Below are 14,036 nucleotides of genomic sequence, written 5' to 3' on the forward strand. Positions count from 1 at the left end.
TACATCAGAGTCAAAAACGATAAACTAGCATACTCTTTTCAACTTCCATTTTGTTAGACCGCATATAATTTTCCGGAAGATTTGCTGGACTAATACCGTCACCCAGACCAAACAGCGTATTCTAGTTTTTGGTTTTGCTTTTTGGCTTCCCGTCTCCGCGCTGCTCCGGTGCCCATGTGGGGTGTGGGAGTTCGCTGCTCTAACTGAGCACTCTTCAGGAAAGGTTAATTTGTCACCTCTCTGACAAAATCCGACGAGGGCTTTTTATCCGCCACCCGGAGCGGCAGGCTCGGGGCCGCGGCGTCCGCGGGGCGACGCGCTTTCCACGCCGTCCTGCGGGCCGACGCCGAGAGGCCACGGAGTCGATCTGCGGGACTGCAAATGTCACTCTTGGAATACATTTTGTGACGCGTCTGCTGACGAATACAATATGCTAAAAATACACTTTGCATCCATGACTTTGAGGAGGACCTGACATTTTCCCCACTCACAACTTCGAAGGTTTCTTTTCTAATTTTCCTGAGGTGAAATGACACCAGCCGGCTCCTCCAGCGCTCGGCGGCCGCTTACTTTTCCGCCGCCCGGTCTCTAAGTAACAAGTTACAAAAACAGCCCAAGCGAGGAGGCGGCAGCCACGGCTCTGGGGCGCGCGGTGGGCGCCGCGGCCGTGATTCAGCAGCGTGGCCGGGGCTGGGGCGGCGGCGCCGGGGACTGGACCGGGGGCCGGGCCGGTCCGGAGCAGGGCGGACGGCCGAGCCAGGAAAAGGTCACGGAGTCGCCGCCCGAGCCCCGCGACCCGGCGGAGGCGGGGACGACCGGAGCGCGGCGAGGCGCCGGGCAAGCTGCGGGCTCCTACCTTTCTTGCTTTTCGGGGAGTTGCGCTTGCTCCGGGCGCTGGCTCGCTCTTCCTCAATCGCAGCTGCTATCTCGGGGTTGTCTTCCCCATTGTACCAGACCAGGAGCTCCTCGCCCGGCGCGATTGGCTGCGGGGAGAGAAGAGACAAGCGCCGGGCCAATCAGAGCGGCGGTTGTTGGCGAGGGGCGGGGCGCGGGCGCCGGGCCAGAGGGCGGGAGCCGCCGCGCGATCGCAAACAGCTGTCGGCGGAGCCCGCACTCACTTCCTCGCCGGCCGCCGGCCAGCCCGACAGGAAGGGCTCCTTAACCCTTTGGGGCCGCGCCGTCGCCGCCGCCGCCCGTTCGGGCCGCCACGGAAGGAACCCTCTGCTGGAAGGAGGACCTCACGTCCCCGGCAGCGGCGACGACAAACTGGACTCCAACGCGAACGGCCCCCACAGGGTCCAAGGTCCAGGCTCCGGTTTTCATCAAGGGTCCCCGCGGCCGGCCGTGCGCCTTCAGACGACCGTGAATTTGGTCACGAACTGCTAGTTTTAAACTCAAAACAGCCGTATGCTTACCTAAGGCCGCGTGACTACCCACGCAGAAGAAAAAATTAAAACATGAAACAATTTTGCCACGAAATCAAAGTTGAGAAATTTAAAGCATGATTAAAAGAGCCAGGCGGCAGGAAAGCGGTGCTGAATGATAATTACCAGCGCACACTGCAGATTTCAAGAGCAAGTTAAGAATAACAAGGAAGAACTAACTATATGCCTCTTCACATTTATACATGTACTGCTATTTATATCACAAAAAGGCTCAAAGAGGCAGAGCAGAGGAGGTAGCTCATCCTACCAATATATTATCTACAGTTGCCAGCAACCTGCTCAGGTCCACGAAGAGTTAGGTCACTGCTCTGCACTTTGTAGCAGGCATTCACATTTTAGACAACAACTTTTAAATTTAGAAGGAAATGCAGGAACCCTCACATGTATTATTCTTCTAAAATTCTTAACAGGCAGGTATGACTGACATGGTGACATCTCACAATGACTTCTCTGTTCAAAAAGTTTCAAGAGTATCAATACTAGCAAAATTCTATCTAAAACTACTTTAAATGAAGGAATAAATAAGAAAGCTCTTCCTTAAAGTAGAACATCAAATAATGAAAAATGTCTATTGCTAAACGAAAATCATCATTTGGCAAGTCACAGTTAATAATTAATTCAGGCAAGAATCATCAATAGAAATTATAACTAGTAGGTGAATGAGGAATAACATTATGTGCATATTCTCAAGGTGTCTCCCCACAAAATATTAATTACAAAGGGAAAAACAGGGTCTTTATAATGAGACAAGTCAACATCATATGCCTACTGGTATGATGCACCAAAAAATAAAAGATAAAAACACCAGGTGACTTCTGCCAAAAAAGGCATAAAATAAATTTAATCATAATGAAACAGCAGACAAGACCAAGTTGTGGGACATTCTACAAACTCTTCAAAACTGAAAAAGTTATGAAGCACAAAGCCTCAGTACTGTCCAAACTAAGGAGACGGAAGAGAAGAATAACTGAATTTAACTGAATTTTATTTTCTAATGAAGGACATGTTTTGCTGAGAGTTGATGAAATAGGAATAAGGTGTACACATTAACTAATAATATTGTATTCAGTGTTAACTTCCTGATTTGGGTAATTGTCCTATAGCCATGTAAGAGAATGTCATTGTTTTAGGGAGGAAAACTCCAGCTAAGACAGCAGTTTAGAAACAAGATGTTTCCTTAATTCAATACAACTTCTAGTCTAAAGCCCTTGAAAGTAAATATTACTTTCTTTCATTCTCTGCAGAACACTCACTGTTTATATAGTTCAAATTTCAAAATATTTTAAATTCTTTAAAAGAACCAGCCAGTTTCCTTTGCTCCCCCAAGGATGGCTAAAACCTGCCATTTTCTAATCTTATTTCCCTCTTGAATCAGATAAACCTAAAACAAAAAACTTAATATACAAGATTTTAATGAGTTTTTAAAAAGTCATTACAACTGCCTTTTGGCACTCTGCTAAGCTAATTTGTTTCTGTTGAAAGATAGGCTATATTTTTTTCTTTTTTAACTAGACTACTACTAAATGATGTAAGTTCCAAGTATATGGTTTCTTTATTTTTCTGTTATAAGTCATACAACATTCACATTAAAATTCTGGTGGTCCACTAGACCACAAAAATCACGTAATATCTGAAGGAACTATGGTTCTAGAAATATGTAAAGTTTTAAATTAAACCAAAATAAAAAAGAACATGGAGAGTAGAAAATTATTCCCAATATTTTTCTAGCCCAAACAGCACAACCAGAGTACTGAATGGGAAGGCACCCATTGAACATTTTCAAGATACCTCCAAGAATGAAAGTTAAAAGTTTCCATGTTCATTCCACAGCAATCTTTTGTTGAGTGCTAACTGTCCTAGCAATTAGGTATAATTAATATTGGCACAAATTCTTTACTTAGGAGGATACCCATTTCCTAAGTTACTCTTTGGTTGTTGTAAAACATGCATATCAGAATCTGTTTCTATCTCAAATCTAATATAAAATTTCTAAATGCCCAATGGGTTGGCAAAGAGCTAGATTACAGAAACTTCATTTGTTAGATGTTAAACAACTTTCAAAATTGTTAGCATCAGAGTTAACTATATTATACAAATATATACTTCCCTACTTTATATTATAATACACAAACAATAGACCTTTAAGAAGAGGAAAATAATATATTTTTTTACAACAATGATTGTTTTCTTCTTTACTGTACTGTTACTGCTTCTGTATTCTTTAACACTTTCAAGAAAGAACTTTGAATCAAATTTCATAAGAAAACCTAAGTAGGGGTTCTTAACCTTTTTTGTTCCATGGACCCCATTATCAGATGAAACCATGGACCCCATACCAAGTCCACACTATACTGTGTATTATTTAATAAATATACCATACCTGTACCAACACATCCCCCATAAAACTAATATTTTTTTGAATTTCAATTTAAGCTCACAGACACCTTGTTAAGAACTTCTCAGCTAAGTCCTTAAACACAGGAAATATAAACCCACATTAAAAAATAATATCAAAAGACCAAACATCCTCTTTTATTTATATATAAATATATATATATTTATTTTGATGTTTGAAAAAAATTTAAAACAATAAATTTTTTTAAAAAGTTAAAGTCTTTCAGCTTTTCCTATGGATTCTGACAGGCTTTATAAAACCAAGCTTTCTCTCTTCCTAAATACCAATATATACAAACTTGAAATTTTACCAGGCCAATTAGGAAGAAGCAAGGGTTCTAATAAATATCCCTTAAGAGAAATACTCCAAAATCATTAGAACACACAAAGTACATCCACTTACCCACCTACAATCTATTTCCACACAGCAGCCAGCACGTTTGGTTAAGAGTCATAAATGAGACCTCTGTCTACACTCTCAAATGTGTTACCTTAACTTGAAACTAAAGCCTACTCTCCTATGGGTCACAAAGCCCCACCTGATCTGGCCTATGCCTTCTCTCCTTGCTTCAGTCCCACTGGCCTGTCTTCTATTCCTTTGAAAACAAACACAACACAATACAAGCCATTGAGCTTATTCCTACTTGAGGGCCTTTGCCACTGCTGCACCCTCTTCCTGGACTGCTCTTCCCACCCCTCTTTATGTGGTCGGATCCTTCTTGTCCCAGGAGTGGGATTCAAATGTCTCTGCTCAGAAAAGCCTTCCCCTACCTTGTCACTATCATATTTTATTGTCTTCAAACCACTTATCAGTATCTGAAATTATTTTACTTATTTACTTGTTTGCCTCCCCCATAAAATGGAAGCTTCATGAGACCAGAAACCTTGTCTGCCTGATTCACTACTACAGAGAGTACCTGGTATAGCAAACACTCAACATTCACTGGACTAATAAATAGAGGAGTGAATGGAAAGCAGGGTTAACAGTTAACTTTCAGGAATTTAAAATACTTTTTAATCATATTACAGACAAAACCAATGTTGAGATCTCGCAATTACTGAGTGACCACTGAGAAGGCAAAACAGTCCAGAGAGTATCACATGTAATTTATTTACAAAACCCAACCTACAGAAAAAGTTTAGTCTTGAAGAATATAGTTAATCACTAACAAGGAATCAGAAAGGCCTTGTGCATACCTGGGCAAATACCAACAGTTGGGATGGTAGAGGTCTGCAAAGATCAGAACTGCATTATTTCAGACAAAGGCAGGTAAAAATACTACCAGTAGTGTAAGTAGTTAACACTTTGCTTACGTTGGACAAAGAACTTTACACGTGTTGACTTGCTTAATGTTTATAACAACTGTATGAATTAGTACTTCTATTACCTCCATTTTTACAGATGAAAAAACTAAGACACAGATTAAGGAATATCTCGTGGTTACACATTTAGAAGCCAAAATTTGCTTACAAGTCAGTCTAACTCCAAAGTCCCCACTCTTAGCCACAACACACTACCTCTCTAAAAACAAAATAGCTACCACTTGTTTTGTACTACTTCATGCATGTAATCATCACAACCACCTGATGACGGCAGCACTCTAATTATCAGTGTCTCACAGAAGACGGAGGTGAAGTAGAGAGAGGTAACTTGCCTAAGGTCACGCCACTGGTAAAGTCACACAGACTTGCCTACGGTCACAGCAAGCCAGGACTCAACCCAGGCAGTCTGGCTTCAGAGTTTACTCTTCTAACCACCAGCCTATACTGCTACTCAAAGTTACCGTGTATTTGATATGAGGGAAACCATTTGAACTTGAAGTCTAATGAAGCAACTGCAAATGGTTCCACTTTCTCCCAAGCGCACTTTTTCTTGGGAGCCTCTCCTACCCCCCCCAGCTGTTATTTCATCTCTACCAGGATTCTACCTCATTGACCCAATCACTGACTCACTTTAGGTAAATGTGAGACAAAGAATGAATTCTTCAATCAAATCTTGAGTCAAATTTCAAACTTCAGTGTAACAAAATTGAGTAACAATACTTACTAGAAAACTAAGCTATTACAATCCAACCGAAACAAAACAGGAAAAAAGGTGAAGATGTTTTAAATGAGAAAGTACCCCCCAACTCGGGCTGAAAACAAGGAGGTGGGTATAACTGAGATGCAGAGTAATCCAATGGGCTAAAGATATCAGGAAAAACTGCACAGGAAAACTAAACAGCTACATGTGGACTAGACTTTCAGAAGTGTTGGTGCTACCACACTAGCGACACTCAGCATACTGCAAAGCTGACCGACCACTATCTTAAATGCTTGCTCATCAAAAGTTTTCAATTTCATGGAGACAAATTTTTCATGGCGTGTCCCCCAATATGTGAAATTTTAATAGAAATAAGTAAATAAGGAGAAACTTGCCCTATAACAACATTGGCAAACACATCTATTCCACAAGACAACAATCATCTGCCGTTATATCCTCAAAAATTCGGCTTAGAGCATATTTCCATACATGCTGAGTCCAGGTTTGCCTCAGAGAGGACATGGCTCTTGAGAATGAGTGAAGCAGGCATGGCCTTGCATGTCACAGAAACGCAGCAGTACTCAATGCTTCCATAATAAACTTCCCTGAAGGGATTCAGTGACCTCTGACCTCACCACAAACTCTGAAAAATGACTTTCCTCATTTTTTATCTCAACAATTAATATCTAAAAATAAAAAGCTGACAGAAATAAAAAACATTCTGTTTAGTTTCTATTCTGAATAAAATCTAGGGAAAAGAAAAGCCAACTCAAGGCTATATTTATATTGAAGTATATAAGAAAGTGTTTTCAGTTAACCCAGAACCACCTGGGTGTCTCACAATTGGATAAATCTGGACAAATCTGCCAGTCAGACAGTTCCTAATGCATCTTATCCTAGGAGAAGGGAAGCAGCTGCCACAGGCTTAACTCATCAGTATCTATAAAGATAAAGTATATAATTACTTACCATAATCATCTTTTAGTTCACTAACGCACAGGAAGCAGTGGCAACTATATATTTAAAACACAGAACCCTGAGTGTGTGGATGCCTGAGCCCTGAGCTGAACCATTTTCAAACATAATCCTTTCAAGGTCTGTAAAGTTGATACTGTCAGTCATGAGTATTTAAGGACAACATTTAGAAAAGTGCATGCAGAGTAAATAACAGCAGACTAATTCTAACATTGTTACCTTTAAAGTTTTATAGTAAATGGCCCTGTTGATTTCCAGTGGAAATAAATTTTGTTCCTCTCCTGAGCAAGCCCAATTCACATAACGCAGCCAGTTCCCCTTCTGTGGATCAGTGGCATCAATGCACATCCATCCCAAATTGGGGTAATATACCTTGGAGAAGAAACAAAACCATTTGTTAAAATAGGAGCACCATTAAAAAGTTTCTGCTTTCAACTTTTAAGACTTAATTATTTTTCATTATATGCAGTCAATAAAGTATTTCATAGAAACAAAATAAACAAGCAACAGGGAAAAGAAAAAAACAAGATGGAAACCAAGGTCCAAAACTGAGTAATTCTCATTATTTTTCCAGTTTGTTTGAACATTTTTCCCCTAAAGTTAAAAAGCTATAGTTAATGTACTTGATGAACTTCAAATGCCTTGCAAATATATATGCAAAGAGAAATAACTACATTCCCTAAAGCATAACAAAGAGAAAAATAAAGTTCATAGCAGTGTCCCACAGCACAAACTCCACAGGCTTTGGGGGTTGTTATACAAGTTGAGTTCTGGGTCCCAGGCATGCTGGGCTACACAATTCAACAGGTTCCTGCACAGCAGGGTTTACAGGTACCTTTAGTAAGGTGAAGTGCATTATAAGCCTCCTCCATGTGGGTGAGAAGGGGTAAGCTGCTCCTGTAAACTCAGCTGACCCTTAAACCCTTCTCTACCTGGCACATCTCTCAGGACTGAAGTGTTAGGGAACCCACTCTAGGAACAACCAGTGCCCTGCACAGCTGTGTGGTTTTTGTATTTTAAAGGGAGGTTATCCATGCTACACTGGACTCCTTTTCAATGTTCCACTCATCTTCAGCTCTTACATAAATACATATACAGTTACAGATATATATACACACATATATTCATATACATACACCTGTCCCTTTAAAACAAAACAGCTCCCAAACAACATGTTATGAAGAGGCAATATCACAGTACAAAATTTAAACTTAATACATCAAACTCATTTAAGTTGGTTTAGTTTAAAAGATAGCTTTGCCATGTCTGCCAACCTGATAAAATAAAGAGGAGAAGAAATGGCCCTTTAACATCATCAGCCCACATTAGTCACTTTAAACAAACTTACATAGGAATTTTCCTCTCCCTTCCTGCCAATCCTTCTATAGAAACTGTCACCAGATTCAGAGATAAAAAGTCTTACTTTCATATAGAAGCAGGGAAGGCAAAGTTTCACTTAGTCCCTACCCCGCACCACAGAGATCAGTGGGAATGCAGAGAGCATAGAGATGGTGCCAGAAAACCTGACAAAGGTAGAAGAGGCATCAAGAGCCCATTTGTCTGCTGCAGGATAACAAGACAGGCTGAGCCAAGATTTTCCAGCTCTCCAGTCAATATGGATCTTTACAAAGAGCAGGTGTTCCAACTGGGTGAACTCTTTATTAATGCATAGCTTGTTGTGTTTCAAAGGGGACTGGGGCATCTTCTAAGTCATACTTACTATACAACAAGAAAACATTCCATTTTATAGAAAAAGATTGATCCTTCAATTAAAAGAAATATACTGGCAAACAAGTAATTCAAAAAGAAATACATTTGTCCAAACTTTGTGGAAAAATTAAACTAATAAGCATAATTTCAAATTAATACAATTTTTGCCTATCATACTGGCAAAGGTTTGTTCTTTTTTAAAAAAGAAAAAAATAACGGGTTCAAAACAAACATTCCCCAAAACTTCACTGATCAGAGAACAAACTGGTATGTTTTTTGAATTTAGAATTTAAAAGTGCCTAATAAAAAAAAATTTTTTTTAATGTACATATGTTCTAACCAGCATACACATTTGTAGGAATTGATTCTAATGAGATAATTGAGCAACTGCACCAAGATGTCTATACAAAGATGTCATACAGTGTGGTTTACTATAGACTGTTTCCAATTCATTGCTAAATGAAGACAAGATGGAATTAACTCAGTAAATTATGGTCCATCCATATAGTGGAACACTAAGCAGATATTAGAAAGTACTGCTATATAAACAATTTAATAGGATTTTGTGAGAACTTTTATTTTCTATGTTAGCTATTTCTACAGTCTTTAAGACGTTTTCCAACAAACACACATTATTTCTGTAATTAGAAGAAAAAAGATCAACAGATGCTAGAGGACTGAATACCATCTATGGAAATTATAGATTATAACATTTTTGTTTTAATCATACGAATACATATGACAGAAATAATATGAAATGAAAAGTATGAAAATGTTAACAGTTTCTCTGATAAGTATTTATTTTCTTTACATATCTGAATTTTTTACTTATTCTCCATCAGTTTAGTATTATCTACACAGAAAAAAACAAAGGTGAGAAGAAGAAAACAAATCTTTTAAATGGAAACCTAAAATTTGAATGAAGTTAACCAAGGTCTGCTGAATGCTAAGCTAAACTAAAAAAGTAATATACAAAAATATACATTAATGGAGAATATATAAATATATCTCAATAATGTGTGTATGTGTATCCCAAAGTATTAACAATAGAGAATTTTTTTATAAGTACGTGGCATTCTCATTTTTATTGAGGCTTTAACTTTATAATTAACTATCGTAACTGGTCAAATTTTGGTTCCCAATTGTAATCAGTTTTAGGAACTGATGCACATAACCTAATCTCTAAAACATGACAGAATTGTGCTTAATGTAACTACAAATTACTAGACTGAAGAAAAGGCACAATTAGGCTAGAGAGGTAGAAAGACAGCAGATAACTAGAATCTCTTCTGAATTTTCAGACAGACAATGTAAAGGCCCCACTCCAGCTCAAACCCAATAAAAGCCAAGTAATAAATCTATTTCCAAATCTATATAATGACCAATAATTACTCAGCTGACCTGATCACAAAAAGAAATACTCCCTTATAATCATTAATTTTCCCTGATCCCTTTCAACAGGGCAAGGACACCTGGTTATGCTCTATTTATAAACAACTTTTACAAGTTAACTTCCAAATGGAAACTCCCCATTTGGAGAAAAAAAAACAAAGAAAGGAAAGCAGGTCTCCACCAGGCAGTATATCTATTACTATTACTGTTTCTATTATTAGACTGCTTTTTAAAATGAGGAAACTTGGGGAAGGTTGGTAACCTCACCAAAATCATGAAGCCACTAAAAGCCAGAGCCAGGATTCAAACCTGAGTCCCCTCATTTACTTTTCTTTTCTTATTGGAAAAGTTGTTTACAGAAAAATCATGCATAAAATACAGTGTTTCCATATAGCACCATATTATTAACACCAGGCATTAGTGTGGTACATTAGTTACAATTTTCATCAAAACATATTTTTAGAATTGTACTATTAACTATAATCTGTGGTTTACCTTAAGAGTTCCCCATTCCCTCATTTACTTCTTCACCAAAATGAAGCAGACATGCAGAAAGGGAGCAAGGGGGAAGGGAGCGCGGCACTTTTGTCCTACCAAGGGGGTTCTCAATTTACCTTTTCCCCTACCAAGGGGGTTCTCAATTTACCTTCCCCCCCCCCTTGTCTCCATCCCTAGCTGTGACAGTCTGAATTTGGTGAATCCCAAAAAGAGAAAGATTATGTTTTTATTAACTAATCCATTCCTTTGAGTAAGAGACCCATTTGATTGGACTATGTCAGTGAGGCATGATTCAGATTTAGTCTCTGCCTTCTTGCCGGGTCTTACCTAAACGGAGACACAGAGTGAGACACACAGGAATAGGGGGCTCTGCCGTTTTTGATTCTACCATGTGAGAGAGGACTCGAGGGTCGCTAGCAGCCAAAGTTTAAGCTCAAAGTCCCCAAGAGGCTGGGTCCACAGAGCAGTTCAAGGCTGAAGAGACCAGTTACATGCCTAAGAACCCACAGCTGAACTTGGGAAGAAAGTGAAGCAGCTGAGACTGAGAGAGAAGGCCCGGAAAGGAACAAGCCCTATGCCTGGTTGGCCACAGATGAGCTCTGGGAGACGCAGGTCCTGGAGAGGAGGGCAGGGACCTTGGCACAGATCGGCAGCCATCTTGCTTCACAGAACCCCAGGAGCACCAGTTGCTGACTTTGGTGAGAAAGCATCTCTGGTGATGCCTTGATTTGGATATTTCATGGCCTCAGAACCATAAACTTTTACCCTAAATAAAATTCCCATTATAAAAGCCAACCTATTTCTGGTACTTTGCATTGGCAGCCCTTTGGCAAACTGAAACACTGGCTTTTGCCTAAGTTATCTAGCCCTACTGCCTTTCTGCCTCTTCCACTAAAAAGAATGGATATTAACTCTTTGTCAACCTGAATGCAATTTTCATAGCACCCATTTTCCAATTCAAGTTAATCCAGTAATTGTGATATAGTCATAAAATAGAAACTAAAATCGAAATTTGGTACATACTCAAATTTAATTTGACATTCAAACTTAAGTTATCATGCATATACAGAAAGGTTTGCAAAGAATTAACCAACCAAACTTAAAACACAGGAGATGGGGATGGAGGTTTAATTTATATCCTTCCTCATCATTACTTGTTATACCATTGTATCAATTTAATTTGTAAATAAAGTAAATCCTCACGCAATTAATGAGGATTAACTTTAGATTAACAATAGAATCCTCAGCTGCTCACCTATAAGGTCTTTAGTCAATCTCTTTTTTAGGATTTATTTATTTATTCCCACACTCTCCTCCCATCCTAATGTTTTTGCTGTCTGTGTTGTCTTTTCATTTTCTCTCCTCTAGGATTCACCGGGATTCGATCCTGGAGACCCCTGATGTGGAGAGAGGTTCCCTGTCAATTGCACGACCTCAGTTCCTGGTTTCTGATGCGTTTCACCTTGACTCTCCCTTGTCTCTCTTTTGATGTCATCATCTTGCTGTGCAACTCACTTGTGCAGGCACTGGCTCACCACACGGGAAGTTTCTCTCACCATGCTGGCACTCACGTGGGCACTGGCTTGCCATGCAGGCACGCTTTCTCTTCTTCTTTTTCACCAGGAGGCTCCAGGGATCAAACGTGGGTCCTCCCATATGGTAGGCAGAAGCTCTATCACTTGAGCCACATCTGCTTCTCCTTAGTCAGTCTTAATGTGCAGTAATCAGCTTACTTTGGCAGAAATCAAGGCAGGGTAATAAAGCAGCCTCCTCCATACTGCATCAACTCACATGATGCCATAAATCTTGCACTCAACCAAACCAGCTCCCCAATGTTACATTCTACAGTAACAAAACCATTTCTTTCGGCTGCTTTCTGGGCTTCCTTCTCCACTGCATGTAACTGAAGGCTCTAACATACTCACGATGAAGACAGAACCCTTCTTGGAGATCAGGGCGCCCACTGCAATAGTCCGTTTGTCCATACTACCTGAGGTTCCTTTTCATATCTATCTCTGGTGTTCAAGCTTGCTGGATTTCCAGCATTTTGCCCTCTACCTCTTTTCCCATTTTCCCTGTCTGTTCCTTGAATACTTACATCATCTAATTGTTTCCTTTTGTCTGGACCAAAAAAAAAAAAGAGTAAAGGGGAGATAGAAGGTAAGAGTCACTTCTCCCCCATTGAACTTTCATAGCATTTACTTCCAATGAGTCACCATAAGTAAGTATTAACTCAGAGAGCCTTCAGAAGTCAGTTGCAGGCATTTCCTCAGCACAGTACTTCAATGTTTTGGTTTTAAGATACAGTCCCTATTCTCTGACATTAGGGAGAAAGACATTCTAAGTAAAAATAAAGATCTCGTGGTAATCTTTTTTAAAAGTACTCAAAAAAAGGTTTTACCCTCTCAAAATCATTCAGTTTTTTTCTTTGATTTTCAGACTTAATTTTACTATAGCCCTGCCTTCTATATACCAAGTAATGTCATACACATCATCTCCTTTGCAGTCAAACAAATCAATGAGGGGTTTACTGTCCTCATTTAAAAGTGAGGATAAAGGGAAAAAAAAAAGACAACCTTGTTTTGGTATATATGTCAATGAAAACATTTAATAAAAGTTATAACCTTAAAAGTAAGAGTATTAAAGTTCTTACCTAAAAAATACTATCCTTCTTGAAATATTCACATGCCAGTTGCTTTTTTGATTACAGAATAAGATACCTGGAGAGACTGTCAAGGATTACAAAATTGCAAACCTACAGAAGTAACTTTCTGGTGGCTAAAGACAAAAATGGATACTCAGTATCAACTATGTGACTTCTCAGATTCCTTTAGAAAACCAGGGGCTTCTTTTAAGAGAGCTATTCAAATGCATCACTGTCTCTGAAATGTTCTGAAGATTCTAGAATAAGGAAAAAGAGAACCTAACAGGTAGTGGGACATTCTACTACAATAAGCCACTTGTTAGAGGACATTTCCCAATGTACAGGTTACTTTTATAAGAAATTCTAAAATACAAATTTTAAAAATAAATAGCTCAGTCCCTTACCCATCTCTACCAAGGAACTCACACTGACTGACCCTCTCTTTTGAAATTACTTTGAGTAGGTTTTATACCTACAACTCTACAAACAGTTCTGGAAAATCTCCCAACATGCTCAATGAATGTTGACTGGTTTTCAGTAGGCCCCCATTCAACATCCACTGGATGAAAAAATAGTTTGTTCTTATTCTTAAATCAGGAATTCTACCTATGGACCAGGGATGTTTAAGAATTCCATACAACTCTAGAAAACAAATGCAAAAGGTGGAGTACATATGTGCATTTGTGTACTTTCTGGGGAGAAAAGACATCGCTTTCATCGAATTTTCAAAAGAATCTACAACACAAAAAAAATAGTCTCCAGGCTTTACTACATTGGGAAGATCACTGAGCAGGTAACCAAGAAACATGGGTTCTAGACCTGACTTACAGCTAAGAGTTCAGGCAAGCTCCTTCAGTTTACTCATCTGTGCAAAGATTAGATCATTTCTAATGTTCTTTTATTCCACAAACAAATCTCCATGAGATACTACCAATGGTCCTATGTAATACCAAGT

The 14,036-nt window shown here is 39.2% G+C and overlaps 1 protein-coding gene across 8 annotated transcripts in view; it reads right to left on the bottom strand.

Moving 5' to 3' along the window:
- Positions 1–14,036, bottom strand: part of PRDM2 (PR/SET domain 2) — a 135,110-nt gene that overhangs the window by 82,271 nt on the left and 38,803 nt on the right. For 5 of the 8 annotated variants that reach the window (XM_012528965.4, XM_071217778.1, XM_071217776.1 and 2 more), the window contains 2 exons: positions 7,057–7,209; positions 857–983 (listed from right to left, as the gene is read on the bottom strand). In XM_012528965.4, coding sequence (XP_012384419.2) covers positions 857–983; positions 7,057–7,209 — 280 coding nt within the window. The remainder of the gene's footprint in view (positions 1–856; positions 984–7,056; positions 7,210–14,036) is intronic. The other 3 variants (XM_071217779.1, XM_071217780.1, XM_071217781.1) reach the window with 1 other exon arrangement.

This window comes from Dasypus novemcinctus, chromosome 9 (assembly GCF_030445035.2).
Source record: "Dasypus novemcinctus isolate mDasNov1 chromosome 9, mDasNov1.1.hap2, whole genome shotgun sequence".
Lineage (NCBI taxonomy): Eukaryota > Metazoa > Chordata > Mammalia > Cingulata > Dasypodidae > Dasypus > Dasypus novemcinctus.